The sequence below is a fragment of the Rhinolophus hipposideros genome, assembly GCF_964194185.1.
Source record: "Rhinolophus hipposideros genome assembly, chromosome: 18".
Taxonomy (NCBI): Eukaryota; Metazoa; Chordata; class Mammalia; order Chiroptera; family Rhinolophidae; genus Rhinolophus; species Rhinolophus hipposideros.
In genome coordinates, this window is record NC_138064.1 from 31,226,932 (window position 1) to 31,247,722 (window position 20,791).

The window sequence follows — 20,791 nt, forward strand, 5'->3', positions numbered from 1 at the left end:
AGAACAGGTATTCTCTCTAGAGTCAATCCTTCTACCTGGTTCTAGATCTCATTTCCCAAACTTCTCACAATCCTTACACCGTAAGTTTCCTTCCTCTCTCTTCTGTCATCAGTGTCTGCTCCACTAGTAGATTTTGCCACCAGTTTTTTAAATGCTCAGGTTTTTGTCATCTATAACAAAAAAATTTTTCATTCCTTCCTCATCAATCCTCTTTCCTCCTCTTCACAAATACTCTTTAAAAGGCTTGTTCATGGGGCAGTCAGATGGCTCAGTTGGTTAGAGCACAAGCTCTGAACAACAGAGGTGCCTGTTCGATTCCCACGTGGGCCAGTGAGTTGAGCCCTCCACAACTAGATTGAAGGACAACAACTTGGAGCTGATGGGCCCTGGAGAAGCACATTGTTCCCCAACATTCCCCAATTAAAAAACACACCCATACGAATGAAGAAAAGGATTGTTCATATTCATAAACAAACTTCTTTTTAGTTATTCATCCCATCCACTCTGATTTCTGTATCCATCACTCAACTGATTGCTACAATCTCCAAGTTCTTCCATGTCACTAAATCCAATAGCAACTTATTGGATTTCTCAGTAGTATTTGACATTTCTGACATCTCCCTCCTTTTTGACATAATCTCTCTTTATATGAGAAAAGAAGCAATGAGTGCAATAGACCATAAACTGAAAGTGATTTTGCCAGTAATGGTGATGGAATTGCTCTGATTCAATCACATCTCCTCCCTAGCTCTAGCACTTGTTCTTAATTAAACATTCAACAAATATTCAACAATAGTGACAAACGCTGGTGGGGGAAGGGCCATGTTAATTTCTTACAGAATCTGTTCAATGATTAATGTTACTTTCTTTAAAAAACACATTCAACATAAATAAATAAATATTCAACAATCAACAACCAGTATGTGCTATGTAGTGGGTTATGCTTAGCAAACTCTGCTCTCATGATATTTATAGTTTAATGAAAGAGGCCACAGTAATCAAAAATTAAATAAAATATTAAGTGCCACAAAGAAAAAGTACAACTTGCTATGAGAATACGGACTCAGGGACTTATCTCAGATTAAGGGAATTCAGGAAGAATGATCTTTGGAATTGATGTCTGAACTAAGGCTTTAAGGAGGAGTAGAAGTTAGCTCAGCCGAGAGGAGAGGGCACAGCATTCTAGAGAGCACTTACACTACCTTTGTGTTCCCAGCCCTTTCCCCCAACTCAACACCTGGAATACTGGTAATCATGCCTTAACTCTCCAGGAAAAAGCCCAGTAGAGTTTTCTTTGGAGAATCTCACCAATGTAAGAAAAAAGATCTAAAGCTACTATGTCAGGGATACCTCAAATAAAAGGTCCACTAGATCCCCCACAGTGAAGCTAATAGTCAGGTAACCCCACCTGCCCATCTAGCTTCCAAATTAGCTTTTAGTCGCTCAATCTTAAATATCAGCAAACATCCAAGGATGACTGGCTGGAGCAAGTCTGGAGGCTCCTGAAGGATTTTTGCAAGAAAAAAAACCCTGATGAAATACACATTGAATTGAAATATTTTCAGAAAAGATGAAAACTATTGGCAAAAAGTTGGGAGTTAATGGTGATGATACATAGAAAACTAAAGCTAAAAAATAAGACAATTAACTCTAGAGAAAACAAAATGTGTACAAAAAAGGAAAAGTTCTCCTACTTTCTTACAAGCCACATGGTTATAATGTAACCACATTGTGAGAATGGAGGACAGGAAAGGTACCTGTACGAGGGTGGGGAAGGAAGGGAGATGAGCCAGATCCTTACCTTCCATTATGATGAATCAATAGATGATCAGAAAATTGCTTATGTTGCTACTTATTCTTTTCAATTTTATGCATAAAGAAATGGTATTTATTTAGCAATATGGAGATAAATATCAATAGATGATCAGAAAATTGCTTATGTTGCTACTTATTCTTTTCAATTTTATGCATAAAGAAATGGTATTTATTTAGCAATATGGAGATAAATATCAAACTCATCAACTAAAATAAATGAAAGTGATTACCGCCGAGGAGGGAGTAATCAAGAACTGCATTTTTCATAATAAACCTTGAATAAGGTATCTTTTTAATGTCTTTTAATCAATTTTTATATTTCTTCCACCCTTTTGTTGAATATGTTTTCTAGACCCCTTAAATTTCTTAAGATATTATAAATCTATCTTTTCTCACATTATAATTTCTCTGCTTGTTTCTGGTATGTAGAAATGCAATTGATTTTTGTATATTGATCTCAAATGCAGTACTTCTGCTGAACTCAATTACAAATTCTAACCATATGACCTTAGATTTTCAGTTGTTTTTTTTTTTATGTAGATAAACATATTATAAGGGGGAAAAATGTCAGTGTTACTTCCTGCTTTCCAATCTTCACACTTCTTTTTTTTTTCTCTCTCTCTCTCTTTGTGCTGGCTAGTACCTTCAGGACAGAGCTGAAAAGATGTGGTGAGGACTGCAAACTTGTTTCACTTCTGATTCTAAAGGGGTTGTTTCTAAAATTTCAGCACTACGGAGAGCATTGTCTTTACAAAGCACTGCTTAGGGGAGTGCCTCCCAACGTGTGCTATGATTTTGTGTGGGACATTTTTTTACCATCCTGGAGTACCTGGTGCCTGATTGGGTGTAAGAGATGGCCTGTAAACAAACTTTAAGTTCACTCATTCACAGTAGAATGATTGGAGGCAACACTTCTACTAGAAGAAGCAGAAACCAGAAGACAAGGCTTTTTAGAGTCATTTTTGCCTTCTCAGAGAAGCGGGTCTCTAGGAAGATGGAAGTCAAGAATTTGCCCATTACTGGGGTGGCCGGATGGCTCAGTTGGTTAGAGCGCGAGCTCTCAACAAGGTTGCCGGTTCAATCCCCGCATGGGATGGTGGGCTGTGCCCCCTGCAACTAAAGGTTGAAAATGGCAACTGGACTTGGAGCTGAGCTGCGCCCTCCACAACTAGATTGAAAGACAACTACTTGGAGCTGATGGGTCTTGGAGAAACACACTGTTCCCCAATATTCCCCAATAAATTTTTTTTAAAATTTGCCTATTAGTATTTACCGTTACTATTACCTTCTGTGTATGGCAAGGGATTTTGCCATATCGTCTACAGTGATGAATCAATTTTTATAGTGATATAAAGTTTCCTTTAGAATTAAATTTAGTAAGTAATATCAATTGGAAGAAAACATTAAATTCATATTGTACAGGTGATCCTAACAGTACATTAGATGGGGCAAATATCCCCAAGTAGTTTGCAAATGACTAGGATAGTCAGATTTGTTCTATTAAAATGTATAAAGTAAGAGCTAGAAGATGGAAGGTGATGGCTGGTGAAACAAGAATCTGTGAAGCAAACATATCTTTTTCTTGACTAACACGAAGTCCAGTGATGTCTTGCCTTACCACGTCTGTATCTTTGAATAGAGACTTTCCTAACATGTGGGTCACTTGTGTTACTGTCACACCAAGAACCAGAGGGCCGTTTGTTAAAAGGGATGGTCTCCTTTACATTACCTCATGCTACATTCGCTAGGAAATATTTGAATTTTTATGGTTTTCCTGCAGTAACAGATTTTCCTCCAACTGTCAGGATTTGCTTCATGCAGAGTAAAGCAGGCAGCTTTTCTTTTCCTCTGTTCAGAGGAAATAGGTAGAAATAATATGCTGCTTTTCAGCCAGCTAAACCTGACCTGACTCTTTTTATTCGTAGGGAAATGCAGGATTCACAGAGAGGACATTTTCATTGAGGTAAATAAGCCTTCTCAACTGATGAACACTATTATACTAATACCAAAGGAAACAAAGGCCAGAAGATGGGGGGCATTAAGTAGAAAGGCCAACAGAAAATTAGCAGACAAAATCCAGCATGAGGACAAAGCAGGCTCTGCAACATTGAAAAAAAAAAATAGAGGAAAATCCTTTAAGAGAAAATTGCATGCAATTTTTTGGCCTCAATTAGCCTTTTCCACAAAGAGCACTTTTCCACAAAGAGCCCATTAAATAGCAAATGAAATTACATTGGTTTTCAGTTGCCATGGCATTGGTTTTTCTGCTAATGGACTTCTCTGGTCCTGAGTTTAATGTTAGCCTGACTTATTTTCCTTGTCTGTAGGCTGTCTCAGTTCCCTCTGTCCGGCCACAAAGTTGATGTATGTGACTTCGCCTCAAAGTGCCAAATACATAATCCAAGAGAGAGAAATGTCATCCTTGAGCTATCTCCCCAGAGACTGAGAGGGTAAAACTGACCAACAGCAGCATTTCATTAACCATGAACAAGGCAGTTTCCATTTGTTAGATGGCATTAGTTCCCATCCATGTACTCAGGGCTCCTGGAGCCATTCCCAGATCAGTCAGAGACCATTTATTGAGTACCTCCAACGTGCCAAGCACTGTCCAAGAAGCTGAAGACATAAAAATGCAAAAGAAAGGACCCAAGATGCTCACAGTCTTCTAGAGTTTCCAGATTAGGCGACACACCTCCAAAAGCTTACCTTCTCCTTTTCTCTATTTATCTATCCATAAAGTGAGTAAAATTTATCCCCAATTATCTAATTCACAATTTTGTTTTGTTTTGAAATATTTTCCAGGTGCCACCTTAAGAAAAACTATTATCTTTGGAGTAAGGATCTAAAATGACACATTTCCTTTTTCAAGTTGCTTTGCTCTAGCGAAATATTAGCTATGATACCAAGTTTGACTCTGATAATTTGGGTATTCTTTTCTAATATAATTATTTTCCAATCACATATAATTTTTAGAAAAATAAACTTTTGCCGTTCATACTCTCTTATAAGCTTCTTTTTAAAAATCTTTGCATGTCAGTGAACGTTCTTGCACAACATCATTTTTAATGTCTGTATAGTATTGAGGTAATACAGGTTAAAATTTTTCTATTAGATGTGCAAATATTTTCCAGTTTTCCAGTAATGTGAATGACTCTCTGAGGGCAAAAAGAAATTAGGCAATCTTTTTGAGACTCTAAATATATTACAAAATAATAAAATAATAAATGCCATTTAAAATTGTGGTATATTTTAAATGTATATTTTAAATGTATAACCAATCCTTCTAGTGCAAAACATATAAAATAAAACACACTATAATTAGCCTATTTAGAAGACTTACAGAATTAGGAAAAAGTTTCTTAATTTCTAGTGTAGTATAAATCACGTGACCAAGTACAATTCTGTTACATGATAATGTCTTTTTTCTTTCTCATCAGTTACCTCTTTGACTCATGTATAACCTTATTTGGAGGTAACATCCAAAGTCTGCATTTGAGGCCCTATATACATGAGACCCCTGAGCCAAAAGGTCCAGGATTAGTCTCTAATCCTAGAGATGGACTTTGTGAGTTAAAGGTTTTAAGCTTTTGATATTGCCCTCCCAGTTGTACCATTTACATTGCATTAAGAGTGTGTAAAATCATTTCCCTTTGTGTTTGTGAACATATGTGTTATCATCTTTTGTATCTTTGTTAATGTAATAATTAACAACAAAATCATCTAATTGTTATTTTAATTGATGTTTTGCTGATTACCAATGCAGGTGATCATTGTTATCTTTATTTGCCATTTATATGCTTCTTTTCTTTCTGAAATGCCTGTTCCTGCTCTTGGTCCTTCCATTCTTTTATTTATTTCTCTTACTTGTTCACTTCCTTACTTAAGTTTTAAGATTTTTTTATATATTAGGGATGTGAGCCCTTTGTCATAAAGTCTGAACTATTTTTTCCCATTTTATGATGGCCTTTTAATTGTATAATCTGTTTGCCACACAGACATTGAATAGTTTTGCTTAATCTAATTTATCTTTCTTTTCTTTACAGCTTTGACCTTTGATGCTATGACTCTAAAGAATAAGTGTATCGTTAATGGACTTCCACTCTTTCTCCTTGACTGTAATTAGCCTAATTCTTTGTTGTCAGCCCACAAGGAACGTTGCTCAGTGTTCCCCTACCTCTTCCTTCCTTCCAATCTCTAGGTAGTCTCGCTCTCTGTGGACAGGGATAGAGGAGATGGGAAATAACTGTCCTCTGGGAAAGATTACACCTCTGAGGAGTGAAAGGGTTGGCAGCTCTCAATCTGCGGTTGACAGAGTCACATAGGAAGGCATCAATATAGAAAGTCAATAATGAAACAAAGCTATAATTTCTTCACTATCAAAAAATAAAAATCTTGAAGTTTAAATTCGTTACTTAAAATGTAAATAAATATAAAAACTAAGTCTAAAAGTAAATATATAAGGAAATGTGAAAGATGGTGATGGCCACATGTATAAGCTCCAGCTGATAATGCCACCACTCTACAGATGTCCCTGTACCCGGCTCTTCCTCCCACAGTGGACAAGAAGGAGAATAAGGTGGGCTGATTTTTTATTTTCCTCTTAATTCTCATAGGTTGAGAAGACCACAGCACCTGTAAGCTTGTTCTCTCATTCTTTCCCCATGATCTTTCCATACTTTCCTCTCTCTTATCAAAATTTCCACCATTTCTGCTCACATTTTTGGCTGATGACTTTCTTCATACATCATTGAGGGGCAAAGCCATTGGATATAAACTCCCTCATTTTATCACAACCAAATCTATAAATGTGCTAACATTTAAAGCCATCTTTTACTTTGGCTCATCTGTTAAAAATGACATGTGTCACATGGTCTCTGAAGTTTATTCTGTCTCAACTTCTCTAAGATTTGGACCTTTCAGTTATGTTGTTTCATGCATCTTCAACTGTTTTCTTTCTACAAATCATTTCCTTCAGCATACAAACATTTCCTTCTATCTCCAATTGTAGATAATAGTCTCCTGTGACCCACCACCCCTTCAGCTATCATGCTATTCTTATACTCACTTTTGAAGCCAAGCTTCTTTTAACAATTATCAGCACATGCCATCTCTAGTTTCTAACCTCCCATTTACACCTTATACCATTCTAATCTGGCTTCAACACCCACCATTTCACCAAAGCTGTTTTTGTCAGTGATAATTCTGTCACTTAATCTAAAGGACATTTTTTTAAACCTCTCAGTAGCAATCAATACAGCTGACCATTCTCTCCTTTAACCACTTTTCTTAGTCTTTGTGATGAAAAAAAAAGAAGAAAAAAAAAGAAAAAAATGCTCTTGAGTTTTCTCTAACTTCACTTATCAATCCATTGTACTCTCATTTCTTGGCTCCTCTCCATTTTGTTAACATTTAAATGTAAGGATTTATCAGAGCTTGGTCCTAGGTTATCTTTTCTCTCTCTACACTGTTTATCCAAGTGATTTCATTGATTTCCTTGGCTTCAAATACAATCTATAGCCCAACAATTCCTAAACTTATAGCTTTAGTCCAGAGCTCTTTTCTGAAATCCATATTTTTTATGTCAAGTGCATCCTGGACTTACTTTGGTATCTCAGAGAGATCTAAAACTTCTCACGTTTGAAACTAATCTAGGAGTATTCACTGCTCGATTAGAAGTGATTTGGAGGCTAATATAAAGCTACAGCAACCAAGTCAGTGGAGCATTAGCAGATAGATAGGTAGGTAGATAGATAGATAGATAGATAGATAGATAGATAGATAGATAGATAGATAGATAGATATAAATGGACCCATACATATTTGGCCAATTGATTTTTGACCAAGATAAAAGATAATTCAATAGTGAAAGAATAATCTTTTCAACAAAATGATGTCAAAACAGTTGGACGTCTATATGCAAAAAAAGATGAACCTCAACCCATGTCTGACATCATATGAAAAACATAACTCAAAATAAATGACTCAAAGACCTAAGGGTAAAACCGTTTACTCCTTGAAGTAAAAACTTAAGAAGGAAACAGGAGAAAATCTTTTTTACCTGGATTAGTCAAAGATTTCTTAGCTAGAACACAAAAAGCACATCCCACTCTAGGTATTTACCCAAGAGAAATGAAAACATGTCCACACAAGAAACTGTATGCACATGTTTATATAAGCTTTTTTCAAAATTGCCAAAAACTAGGGAGTGGATAAACTGTCTTACATCTATATAAGGAATTCTACTCAGCAAAACAAAGTCTAATTTACTGGTCAGTGCAACCACATGAATGAATCTCAAATGCTTTATACTAAGTGGGAGAAACAAGACTCAAAAGGCTATTATATGATTTAATTTATATGACGTTCTGAAAAAGGCAAAACTATAGGGAGTGAAGAAAAATAAGTGGTTGCCAGGGGTGAGGATAAAAGTGAGGGCATTAACTAGGAAGGACATCAGGAAATTTTTTGAAATGCTTGTGTTGATGGTCTCATGACTATATGTTTCTCAAAAATAGTGAATTTTACTGTGTGTAAATTATACCTCTGTAAACTTGACTTAAAAAAAGACTGATATAAGGATCTCCCATAAAGCTTGTTCCTCAAGTTTCCCCATCTTTAAAAACTGGCATCACTCTCCACCCATTTTCTAAAGCTAGAAACCTATTATTATTCTTGAAACTTCCTTTTCCTTTACCCCACCCCAATCTATATCTAATCCATCTCCAAATCATATACATTCTGCTTCTAAAACATATTGCAAACCCATCTTCTAATCTTCCTATCCAAATATGTCCCTTAGTGCTAATCACCATCCCTTGTCAACTACACCATTGCAATCACTTCCCTGATGGTCTGCCAGCTTCCATTCTTGGCCTCCTCCAACCCAATTTTGACATAACTCCAGAATGATGATTTTAAGTGAAAATTAAAGCATGTCATTTTCTTGTTTAAAGGTTTTCAGTGACTCCATTTCTAAATCCCATCCCTTGGCCTCCAACACACCATTTGTGGTCTAACACAACCTGTGTCATTTGGTGACACCCTCCTCTACCTTCTGGTTTCTCCCACCGAACCCCATAACCATGATACTGTGGCCTCACTAGCCTTCTTCCATTTGTTGAATATTCCAAGTTTTTTTGTTCTCCTAGGAATTTTGCAAATGCTATTCTCTAGACCTAGACTCCTCTTCTTTTTTTAATGGCTAGCTACTTCTCATAAAGATTCAGCTTACATATCGTATCGTTAGTGAAGCCTTGTGCATTTTATAATAGTTCACTCATGACATTCTCTTTCATTACATCTTGTTTTACTCCTTTCCCAATTTATGATTTCATATTTATGAATTTATTTTATTAATATTTATCTCACCTAGGAGAATACTCGAATATGCTCTTTGAATGCAGAAACTCTTTTTCGCACTTATTTAGCACATTAGCTGACACATTATAGGAGCTAAATAAATATTTGTCAAATGTGTAAATTAACAAGCCTCCTACAATTAAAGAAATAATAATATGATTCCAGTGAGATAATCATTGAATGACCTGGGCCAACATAACATATCTATCTACCTATTTACCAATCTATCTATTGGCATATGTATATTTAGGGTCTCCTGAAATAGGCTTAATGCATGGGAATATCTACAACACTGTTTGAGACAAGTAAGAATCACCAAGTTTCAAAACCATGAGTGTGCGAGTGTATGACAATGTCAGCCACCCAGAAAGGCTTACCTCTCCAAACCAATTGCTTGGCACAGAGAATGGAGCTTGGAGTTGTACAAAAATGTAAAGCTGTATGTCCACTTAAGGAGTAACTATTGAGCTTTGCTCCATGGTCACAAAGGATCTTCACACAATCCAAGTTGGCCATTTCACAAGCCACATGAAGAGGGGTTTTCCCATTGGGTCTACAGTTGATTGTAGCATTGTGGTCTAGTAGCACCAGAAGACATTCCACATGACCAAACAAGACAGAGAGATGCAGGCCTGTTGCCCAAGAAGACTTTAATTTATAACTAGGCAACCAATAACCTGAAAAAGAAAAACGAAGAAAGTTTAACTACTTGGCCTAGGATTTCTCCATGATTTGTGAGGATTTTACAAAGTATTTTACTTTGATCACATTTATAAAATTGGGAGGGGGGGTAGTGATGATTCAGTAGTTGTAAACTAGTAGCTGATGGGTCTACAAATTTATAGTTAAGTATCACATTTGGATGTACGTACATAAATGAGACAGGTGCTCTCAAGTTCTCACTGTCTCTGCTAGTCTCTGTGATCTTGTGCCTTTACTTACATTACCTTTTTGGCTTTCCCAGGCATATGAGTTTGAGACCTTCATTTATGTGGCTGCATTTTATTTCATGCAGTGAGCTACATGAATCTTACATTAAAGAATTTTTTTAACTCCCTGTCATTGTCTTCAATGATGCCAAAGCTGTTAATTACAAGCTTATAACTTTTATTCCATCACAGTTATTTTTCCCTATATTTGTTGCTATTGTTGTCAGTCTAGGTGTGAATGTATTTGATGTCTTTAAAAAAAATTGTCACGCCAAGATTTTATTTGCCTGTCAGTTTATACAATACATTTTTTCAAAGAAGAATTTAAAGCAACTCATAAATTTTACACTAGACTTTTTAATATTCCAGAAAAAAAGAACAAGTTAAAACTAAGATAGGAAAATAAAAAGAGGACAAGGGTAAGATAGGTACCCAAAATACGAAGGTCTGACAATTAAGTTTACGAACTTGCCACCATGCACTTACATTGGCAGCACTGTACAAACAGCTCGGTAAGGTTTCATAACCTTGGTATATCAGTGTCTCACAGCTGTGTTTGTGTCAATGTGCGGCGGTGTCTTGCTGAATGGTGTTCATTATTGTTGCGTGTTTTTGTGTACCCTCATGAGGATGTCTGAGCTTGAATAAGAGCAACAAACAAACATTAAATTTCTTGTTAAACTTGGCAAGAGTGGAAGTGAAATCAGGAACATCTTAGTCCAAGTTTATGGGAATAATGCCATGAAGAAAATGGCAGTGTACAAATGGATTAAACGTTTTTCTGAGGGCGGAGAATGCATCACTGATGAAGAAAGGTCAGGGCGGCCAGTAATGAGCAGAACTGATGAAAGCATTCATCAAATTCATCAAACACATTCATAGCATTGAGCATCAAAATCGTCAGCTGACTGTGAGAAGCATAGCAGGCCAAGTAAATATCAATAGAGAAACAGTTGGGAAAATCTTAACTGATAATCTTGGCATGAGAAAGGTGTGTGCAAAAATGGTCCCAAAGAAGCTCTTGCAACATGATAAGGTACCAGCTCACACGGCACTGTCTGTGAGGGAGTTTTTAGACAGTAAACAAATAAGTGTATTGGAACACCCTCCCTACTCACCTGATCTGGCCCCCAATGACTTCTTTCTGTACTCAAAGGAATACTGAAAGGAAGACATTTTGATGACATTCAGGACATCTAGTATAATAGATCGACAGCTCTGATGGCCATTCCAGAAAAAGAGTTCCAAAATTGCTTTGAAGGGTGGCTTAGGCACTGGCGTCAGTGCATAGCTTCCTAAGGGGAGTACTTCGAAGGTGACAGAAGTGATATTCAGCAATGAGGTATGTAGCACTTTTTCTAGGATGAAAACTCAATTGTCAGACCTTGGACACACCATGTCTAGTACACTAGAACTTCATTGCAAATTTGCCTTTGAATTTTATAGCAGGAAATAAACAAGAAAATGTGATATATTACACAATTAACTATGCCTACCCCCTATCAGCTATACACAAATTAATTGGTCAGAAGCATAGTTGTTCCTAGAACTCAGATCTTAGATAAAAATTTCCCATTCGTTGTTGGAAATCTCTCTCTCTCTCTCTCTTTCTCTTTTGCATTTCCTTTTTCCCTCTGACCTATGACTTCTAAACACTGAGCTAATTCTTTTCATCCAAGTCTCCAACAATTGCTATATTTGACAAGTTATAGCAAAAATAACTTTATAAACCTTCTTTCAATGTCAATACCTAGAGCCATAGCATTAAGCTAACTATGAGTGGGTAATGGAAAATAGATACAGAAAGAAGAAATATTGATGAAAGATGAAGGTGCAGAGATAGCTCAACAGCTTAGAAAAGACTCTAGGGCTGAAACAACAAAATAAATTTTAACATGGATAAATCAGAGGTTTGCTTTGAGGTTATAAAAATTCCACTATACAAGTACAAGGTAAGCAGGGTATGGTTTAATGGCAATTTGTTTGAGAAAAGACCTGGGGATTTGAGTTGGCAGTAATCTCAAAATGAGCTAACAGTGGGATGGAACTGCCAAAAAGTTAATACAATCTTAAGCTACATTTATAAAAGTGCACTGCCCAGAGCAAGAGAAGTAAAAGTTGTATTCTTCACTGATTAGATGAGGTCAGAATAAAGCTAGAATATTGTGAATACTTCTGGGTACCAATGATCATCAGGAGGGCACTCGGGGTGATGACAACATTAAAAGTGGGCCTAGTGATCAGGTAATATCTGATCATTATATAAATTATTTCATTTAAGTGACAAACACTACATATGTGCCACCTGGGTATTTATCCTACAACTGTAATCACTCATGTGTGCAATGCCCTATAAGGGCCACTGTATTGCATGATTCCCAGGAACACCACTTGTACTGAACTATTTGGGAAGAGTATGAAGTTCCCAGGAGTTACGAATCCTGGCAACCTGACCTATGGACAAGAACATGCACTACACAAGACCGAACGTTATTCTTAATGGCTAACCATTAGAAACAACCTCAATCTTTATCACCAGGAGACTATATAAATACATTATGGTACATCCATACAATCGAATACTATAAGCCCTTATAAAGAAGGGGGCAGTTCTAGGTATACTGATACGGAAAAAAATCTCAATGTATATTATTGAAGAAAAGAAGCAGGGAGCTGAACAGTGTGCATAATATGCAATCATATGCAAATACCGGGGGTGCCCCAAAATGCATACGTGTGGAAACTTTGGTCAACGTTGCTCAAGCAGTAGTTCACTGTAATCAGAAGTGTCTGGATGCTGATGGTAACCACTTTTAGCACCTCTTGTAATTGCAGAAGTCAAACATGACTTGCATTCATCTTTTGTTATTGGTATATATTGAGAATTACAATTTTGATAGTTTTTTCCTTTCTTAAAATGTGCATACACTTTTTTTGGCACCCTCTGTATACTTATAAACACCTAAAACAGAAACTGGTTAAAGTGATCTCCTCCAAGAACTGGAGGACAAGGACAAGGACATAGATTTATTTGTCCTTGAATGCCCTTTTGAGCTTTGAAATTTAGTACCTTGTGCATGTCTTATTATTTAAAAAAATAAGTAAAATTAAAATAAACTATTGTCCCCCTGTCCAGAGAGGGAAAAATGGTTTAATTTAAAGAGGCTATTTATAGGGTCATGCACTATGTTTGTTAATCACTAGGAAATTAATGAAACCAACCGAAGTTTATTTTTCTGTAGCCCACCCTCTAACCTACACACAGACACACAGACACACAGACACACACACACACACACACACACACACACACACACACACTTTAATCCCTTTTTCATCCCATCAGAATTCTAGAGCCATTTTGCTTTCTTTTCCTCCCAACTTTCCCATTATCCAAATCTGTTCTTTAAAAAGAAATCCAAAGTTAATCCACACTAAGGTCTAACAGACAGCAGAGGGTTTAAAGTGTCACTCTTTTAGGATCATCTGAATTTATGTAGACATCTGTATTCAATGAAAAGAATTAAATTCTAAGGTACTAATTTAAGATTCTAGACACTGAGAATGGAAGGTATTTGGCAATATAGACTTTTCCTGGCTGAGACAAATAGTATCATAGACAACCTGGGCTAAAGGGTATCAACCCTGTGTGTGTGTGTGTGTGTGTGTGTGTGTGTGTGTGTGTGTAAATAGATATGCACATACAATATATGTATATATATACATTTATATCTCTCTATTTATCTATATACATTGAATCTGTGTTCTAAGCAGAGTTGTTAAGCTCTATGATATGCAACCTACTTTTGATAATGAGTGAATCACATTTAACATTAACAGTTAATCACTCATTTTAATACTCAGACTTCCTCAACAAACAATTTGCAAAGACAGGCTCTTCTGTCTCGGAAAGAAGCAGGTTCCAGATCTGAAAACCAAAGTGTGTTTTGCCTGCCGATTTAGCAGCAAAGATTAGGCATCTCTATGCAGCCACTGATTGGAAACTCATGCCTGCTTCTGCAACGGGAAGAAAAATGATTTCAGAAAGGAAGCAGCAGAGAGCTGATTAAAAGAACACCATTTTGATGTAAAATCAAAGGCATACAGAGTGTTAGCGCTAGAGGGAAGATTATCCAGTCCAAGTCTTTCATTTTCCAGATGAGAAAACTGCCACTTTTTCAGCCTGCTAGAGCCATAAGTTAATGGATATCTGCAATGCAGTGTTCCCGTCTGTCTTTGTCTTTGTGAAAACAGAATAGGTTTAGCGCCAAGCCTGCTTCACAAATCAGGAGGACGGAAAGAAGATCCCACATCTCCGATATGCAAATGCATTTGCTTGTTGATTTTTTAAATTCCTCCTAAATTCCAAATAGCACCTAGAGAATTTATCCTGCCTGTTTATTACATGAATCAGCCATCCTTGGCATCTCAGTCAATTTCATCTGTGTCTCCTATAATCATAATAATTAACTGGTAGATTGGGCTGGGAGAGCATGAGGTCCTGGAATTCAGCCAATCCCTGAATGGAATTGTGCCTCCATGTCACCTCACCTAGACGGGAATGTGTGGAGGTGGGTGGCAGCAAGACACGTTAGCTGGTGCCCCTGGGGATCAGAATGGAAAACTAGGAAGAGGGCAGATTGACAGATACAGATAGGGTCTGCTGAAATGTATCTTGAAGCTGGGTTGCAGAACTTGGATGGTGGTATGGGGGGAGGGACACAGCCCCCTGCAGACAGGAGCAGCTCATAGCCAGGAGGCCACCCACATACAACAAACACCTTAAAATGAGGCTACAGCCACAGGTCGCTGTGTACCAAGTTTGAAAATGAACAAGAATGTCCTTTTCACCATACCTGCCCTCACTGAGGACCAAACCTGAGGCAAAGCCATCTTCAAAAACCACAGTTATGCAGCTCCTGTTAACAAACTTGTATCCAGGCTGTTATGTCAAGAGATCTAAATCTGTTCTCCAAAATGCATCCACCAATGGTCACAGCATGACAGAAATGTAATGAACTAATCAGGAAGATTCATTTTTCACACTCTCCATTCTTTCCACAGCAGAATTGTCCCAGAGCTTCAGAATCTAGAATGTGATTTATTTTTAGCATTTGTCTTTCAAAGGAACCCCCTCTGCTCACTTCTGCAGAGGGCAGGCTGCTCTCTGACTATGTGCTCAGACTGCACAAAAGACTCCTGTCTTGTGTGGAGTGGAAGCTGGGCACGAAGGCTGTGAGGGGGGAGTGAAGAAGCCACTGCCTCCCCCTAATGCAAACCACTCACGCTCTCCTCCAGGTTTGCTTTTTGTGTGCAGTGATGGCTTCTTGCAGAAGATCTCTGCTTGAGCAAGGAGGTTAACTGAGGAGAGGAGAAGAAAACACAGATTCTTTCTTCTATGCAGAAATCCCACAGAGAACTCTCAAACCCAGGCCATGCCCATGTGGATTTATCATATCTACAGTTACTTTTTACCTTCTCCAGATCATAACACATAATCTGTGTATAATCACCTCTTCATAACACCAGAGATTGTCAGCATGCACAGGATTTAGAGAGGATGTTGACAAAGCCTTCACTTTACAAATGAGGATAAATATCTTGCAGGGATTAAGAAGCATAAAAGCATAAAGTGCCCATGTTTCTGTAACTAGTACACAGAGGTCAACTCAAACTCTGGTCTCCCCAAAATCTTTAAGTAGCCGTTGATGATCTGAAGGGTACATGCAGTTCACTTACAAACCAATATCACTTGTAGGCAAAAGTTCTAAAGGGATTTTAGGAGTTTTACCCCAATGAAAATACGCAGATGAATGCTGTATGTGTGTTTAATTTAAACTGAAAATCAAAGAGATGTGATGCCTGAGTAGCTGAGTGGAAAGCACCCTGGCTCATGAATCTGGTAATGAGCGAAGTGTTTGGGCCATCTTTTGGATTGATCCTGCTCCAGTGTTTGGGGGATGTACACGTCTCTGGTAAACCCCCAGCTAAGCCTGGGCTCTACAACAGTTATCAGCTGTAACGTTATCTGAGTCCAAAGAACCCATACCCGAGAAGCCTCTGTTATTACAGCCAAAGGTTACACACGTTGCTCATGCCTGGATTAGCAGACATTTGCTCTGCCTGTGTCCATGTATTTACACAGTCCTGAAGGATTATAGACTGCAGCACAATTTTTGGCTATTTATTAATAACTAATATTTTCAGGATAAATCTCAGAGTTTTCCCAGGAGAGGAAAAACAAGTAAGCCTGCCATGTAAAATACAAAAGAAAAAAATTGAACATCAAGGAAGGGAAGCGAACCCTAGGATGGTAATAGGAAAGCAGGAGAGCGAATTTCTGGCAAAGAGGAAAATTAGGTGAAAAAGAGATTATGTGTTAAGAGGGTAGAAATAAGAGCTTTCAAACTATTTGGATGGCAGTTGCTACTTAGTAAAGTAGATAGAGTACCTGCCAGAAAGTTTTCCAGTGAAATCATTCACTGGTTATTTTAATTAAAAATATGACTACCAACCAAAGAAGCTGTGGCTCTGAGCCATAAATGAAGTACTTAAAGTACATTACACTGATTAATAAAAGGACTCTGACTAACCTGGCTGACTAGGGAATTTCATCCCAAAAGGTAAATATGATATCCTGCCTTTATCACTAATAAGCCAGGACTCATACATCTGAAGGAGAATCGAGATGTGTTGTTGGAAAAACCTTTGGAAACAGTTATTATGGATGGATGTTCAATTTCCAGTATTCTGAGAACCAATCGGAATAGCTTTGAGTTTTCTTAGAGACCCTACTTTCATGTAGAGACCTACTTTCATTCTTAGAGACCCTACTACTGCATTTTTGGCTCCTAGTAAACATAATTAACTATTTATTGTGTCCAGCAGTTAAAAAGTTGTTAATGTATTTAACTTTTCTTCACATCATTCCCATTTTAAAGTGATCATCTCGCAGAAGCAATTTTGCTTACTTATTTTTGCTTTTAAGACCCATCTCTCTGCCATTCTCTAGGAAATATCTCAAAAGCCAACTGGAACGTTTTCAATGTTTGCATTACAAAGTGTGAGGGTTTTTTAAAGTAAAAAAATATAATTTTATCTGCAGGTTCGATTATGAAGTTTAAAATAACTTGAAAAAATAAAGTGGGATCTCTTGAACTATAAGAATCATTATTAGGTGCTGGGACTAGGCAGGACCAACAGTTTGAACTTGAGCTCTGGAAGCTGGCTTCTAAATCTGTTCTTGATCACATGGGTGAGAGAAGCTGCTCAATGAGATGGGAAAGCAGGAGTGAATTTCCAGACGCTTTGTTCTAACTTCCTCACAAAAATCCACATTTTATGTTTGCTTAGGAAGTCAACTTTTGATTATTGGGGTACCAGCTGGATTGTGGATTTCAGAGAGGAATGTTGATTTCTTCATCAATAGAGTCTCCAAAAATTATAAACTTTCATTCTGGTTTAGGCATACTATCCTTAGGGGGAAAAATGTGGTCACTCTTAAAAATCCTGTGAAACGTGCTATGGTATGTCCTAAAAGAAATAAAAATGGTTTGGAATTAATTGTACCACTGTTGATTTTCCACCTTTATCCAAATGTTGAATATAGCAAATTTAAAGGTAGGATGGCATCTGTTATATTGTTATATTAATAACACATTGCTCTGCTTATTAAGTCAAAAATAACTGAAACCTGAGGATTCCCCACCTTAAAAGTAAATAGATAATGTTCTGTTTCCTCATCGGGATGATGGTTACAGAGGTTTGTTTATTTTGTGAAAATTAATCAAGCTGTACACTTAAATGATTTGTATACTTTTTGTATACTGTATAGAGAGCTGTTCAAAAGTGCTTGAAAAAATAAAAAAACTAGTGTGTAAGAATTCAAAGTCCAGCAGTCTCCTGTGATTTAATAAAGTCCCACAAAGTTTAATCCAGCTACATACCCTTCAAGGCTACACAAGAAGGGTCTCATTTCTTAGAATTATTCAGAAAGGAACTAACTCACTCACTCACTCACTCACTCTTTGGAGCCTGCTCAGCTCTTCCCTGGGGATTCCTTTGTGACTTAAGACATTGATACAACCACTTAGATCTATTTTGCTTGGCCAACAATTAAGATTCTATTTATCACTTCCATTTCTGACTGAAATATGCAAGGAGTTGATGATTAGGCCGGATGACATGAAAAAGTTTGAGGAAACTTTGAAGAAAGATGAGGATTTAATCCAGGTTTAAGATTAAAGAGACAGGTTCTTGTAGCCATATTCACATTAAACAGAGAGTAAGTGTATTATTCTCTATACACACATCTGTGCTCGTGCACTTACACACAGACACATACTATTTTCTACATAAAACCTGAAGATATGACCACAAGTCCTATTATTTCTGTGCATACATCCACCTACATGCATAAGAATGGAACTGTTCCTTTCCTTTCCCAGGGGGTGTAATTTGCTCTCTCTTTAATTGGAAGCCACGTCCCACAGTCCTAACACTATGAAAACAGCCATTAGCATGAATGAAAATTTAGCTCTAGAAGGACCAGAGGAGTCAGCTCATACTGACAGAAAGAATTTAACATGCATTTTCTTTCCATTCAGAAGTGATGACACCATTGGAAGCAAGAGAAACAACACCCTTCTTCCCTGGAGCCTGCCCCTAAAACTTTCTCAGAACCTTCACATGCTCAGGAGATGAGAAAAGGCAGTCTTCACAACTCAGGGTCAAATAAATTACCCACTGACTTGGACTTAAGTTATTTTACATTTAGCACAAATAGAAATTTAAAAACCAAAAACCTTGAAAGTACATTTAGCATTCAGAGTCTTTCACTGAACAAATTCATACAATGAAAGTAACCTAATTGTATGGTATATACACTCTTTCTAACAGTCTCCCATCAACTACTTTTTAAAAAACAGACTTCTTTATTTTCTAGTCAAAATAACAATGTTAATTTATTGTAAAGCCCTCAAGTAAAAATTATAAATACAGTAACTGGTCTCAACTAGTCTATCTAGCCTTCCTTCAGAACTCAAAATCAGAGTATAGTAAATTAATGTGGAAACATATACCCTTAACGTTAGTTTCTGAAAATTGATGTTACCGATGATTTACATATGAATGGAAAGTATTTTAAACATGAAAGAAAAATAGCTATTTCTCTCTAACTGCTATACACAAGACCTTATCATCTATTTTGTTTAAACAGAAGTGATGTTGAACATGGTGTTTGTTTGCAGTCTGCTCACCAGATGGCCTCGCTACTCAAGTTCCCCCGTTAACTAGCTGATTTGGGAAATCAGAATCTGCACTCTTCTAATGTATTTCTGATTTATTAAGCATGTGTTCCAGAAAATCCCTTGATTAAAAAAAAAAAAAGTTCGGTTCTCATTTTTGTTATCCTTAGTATTTTTTAATAAGGCAGATAATGTGTGTTATGTATATTTATTACTTTGATCTATTATTGAAGGGGAAAAAGTTAACTTTTTGGTTTTTCTAGTTTCAGCTTTTCTGCCTTAACTGGAAACTCATTAAAATGACGAGGACCATCAAGGTGCATCAAGACACAGCCTTACCCATTCATTAACCCTCCAAATGGGGGCAAAACTTCTCTTGTTCATACAGATGGACATCAAGATGATATATCTTTAAGTTGCTGTGCTAACAGTTAGCAGGCTGTCCCCAAACCAGTCACACCATCTGGATTAGATCTGAGCCGTCTGATTAGCCAAAATCTAGAGATGTTTTCTCTATTCTATGTCATTATAGACAGAAGAAAAGTTAGAAATAGAAGGAAAGTACATTGCTAAATACATTGCCAGGATTTCAAATTCCAGGCACAAGGATAGAAAAAGGAAAAAAGACAGAGAGAGAGAGAGAGAAGAAAAGAAAAGAAAAAATATATATACACACATATATATATATATATATCAACCCATGATGTGGTCTAGTTTAAAAAGAAAGAAAAGATGAACTTATAAATATTTTTAAAATACATACTTAAGAAAGCAATAAGCGTTACTGGTTTCAAGTGGGTGACTGATGCTGTGCATTAAAAAAAAATCCATTTTCCATCGATTTTTACCAGTTATACCTATAATTTTTACCTTGTTTATAAGACGCCAAAACCATATTCTCATCTTCAACTTCAAAAACTGTGTCCACATCTATTTGCCTTTGGATTAAAATGGCCTTCAATTTTCCGAAGTCATTTGATTTTAGAGCCTCAAGGAAATTTCTCTTAACTAACTTGGCAGCTGCAGATTTAGTGATAGGGGTGGCGGTGCCGTCCATCCTTCCTCTTCTTCTGGAGGCTTTGTTGTGATTTATCAGGAGAGCGGCACCAAGCAAACAGGCACATACTGGAGAGCCCACAAACTGTCGGCTAATTTTATCCCAAAGTTATGCTGATCCGTTCTATTTATATAAGGATCATTTCAAACTTCAAAATATCCTTCTTGGCTGTCACTGCATTTTCAAGTCTTTTAAACTGGTTCTATACTAACTGATTCATTGAATAATATACCATGCCAATATGAAGGAAAACCCTCACAACACATACATTTCAGACTGAACTATCACTATTATTTTTCATATGATCAAAGTAATAATGTAAAATTTAAAAGCTCTTAATGCATTTTTTCCCCCTTAGTAAAAACATCTGGTGCCCAACTGGAGCT

General features: G+C 37.0%; 1 protein-coding gene across 1 annotated transcript in view; it reads right to left on the reverse strand.

Moving 5' to 3' along the window:
* Positions 1-20,503, reverse strand: part of ASB4 (ankyrin repeat and SOCS box containing 4) — an 83,528-nt gene extending 63,025 nt beyond the window's left edge. The window contains exons 1-2 of the mRNA XM_081079234.1: positions 20,219-20,503; positions 9,552-9,851 (exon numbers count right to left, since the gene is read on the reverse strand). Of these exons, the coding sequence (XP_080935360.1) occupies positions 9,552-9,851; positions 20,219-20,405 (487 nt within the window). The 5' untranslated portion in view covers positions 20,406-20,503. The remainder of the gene's footprint in view (positions 1-9,551; positions 9,852-20,218) is intronic.
* Between the last annotated feature and the right edge of the window lie 288 nt (positions 20,504-20,791).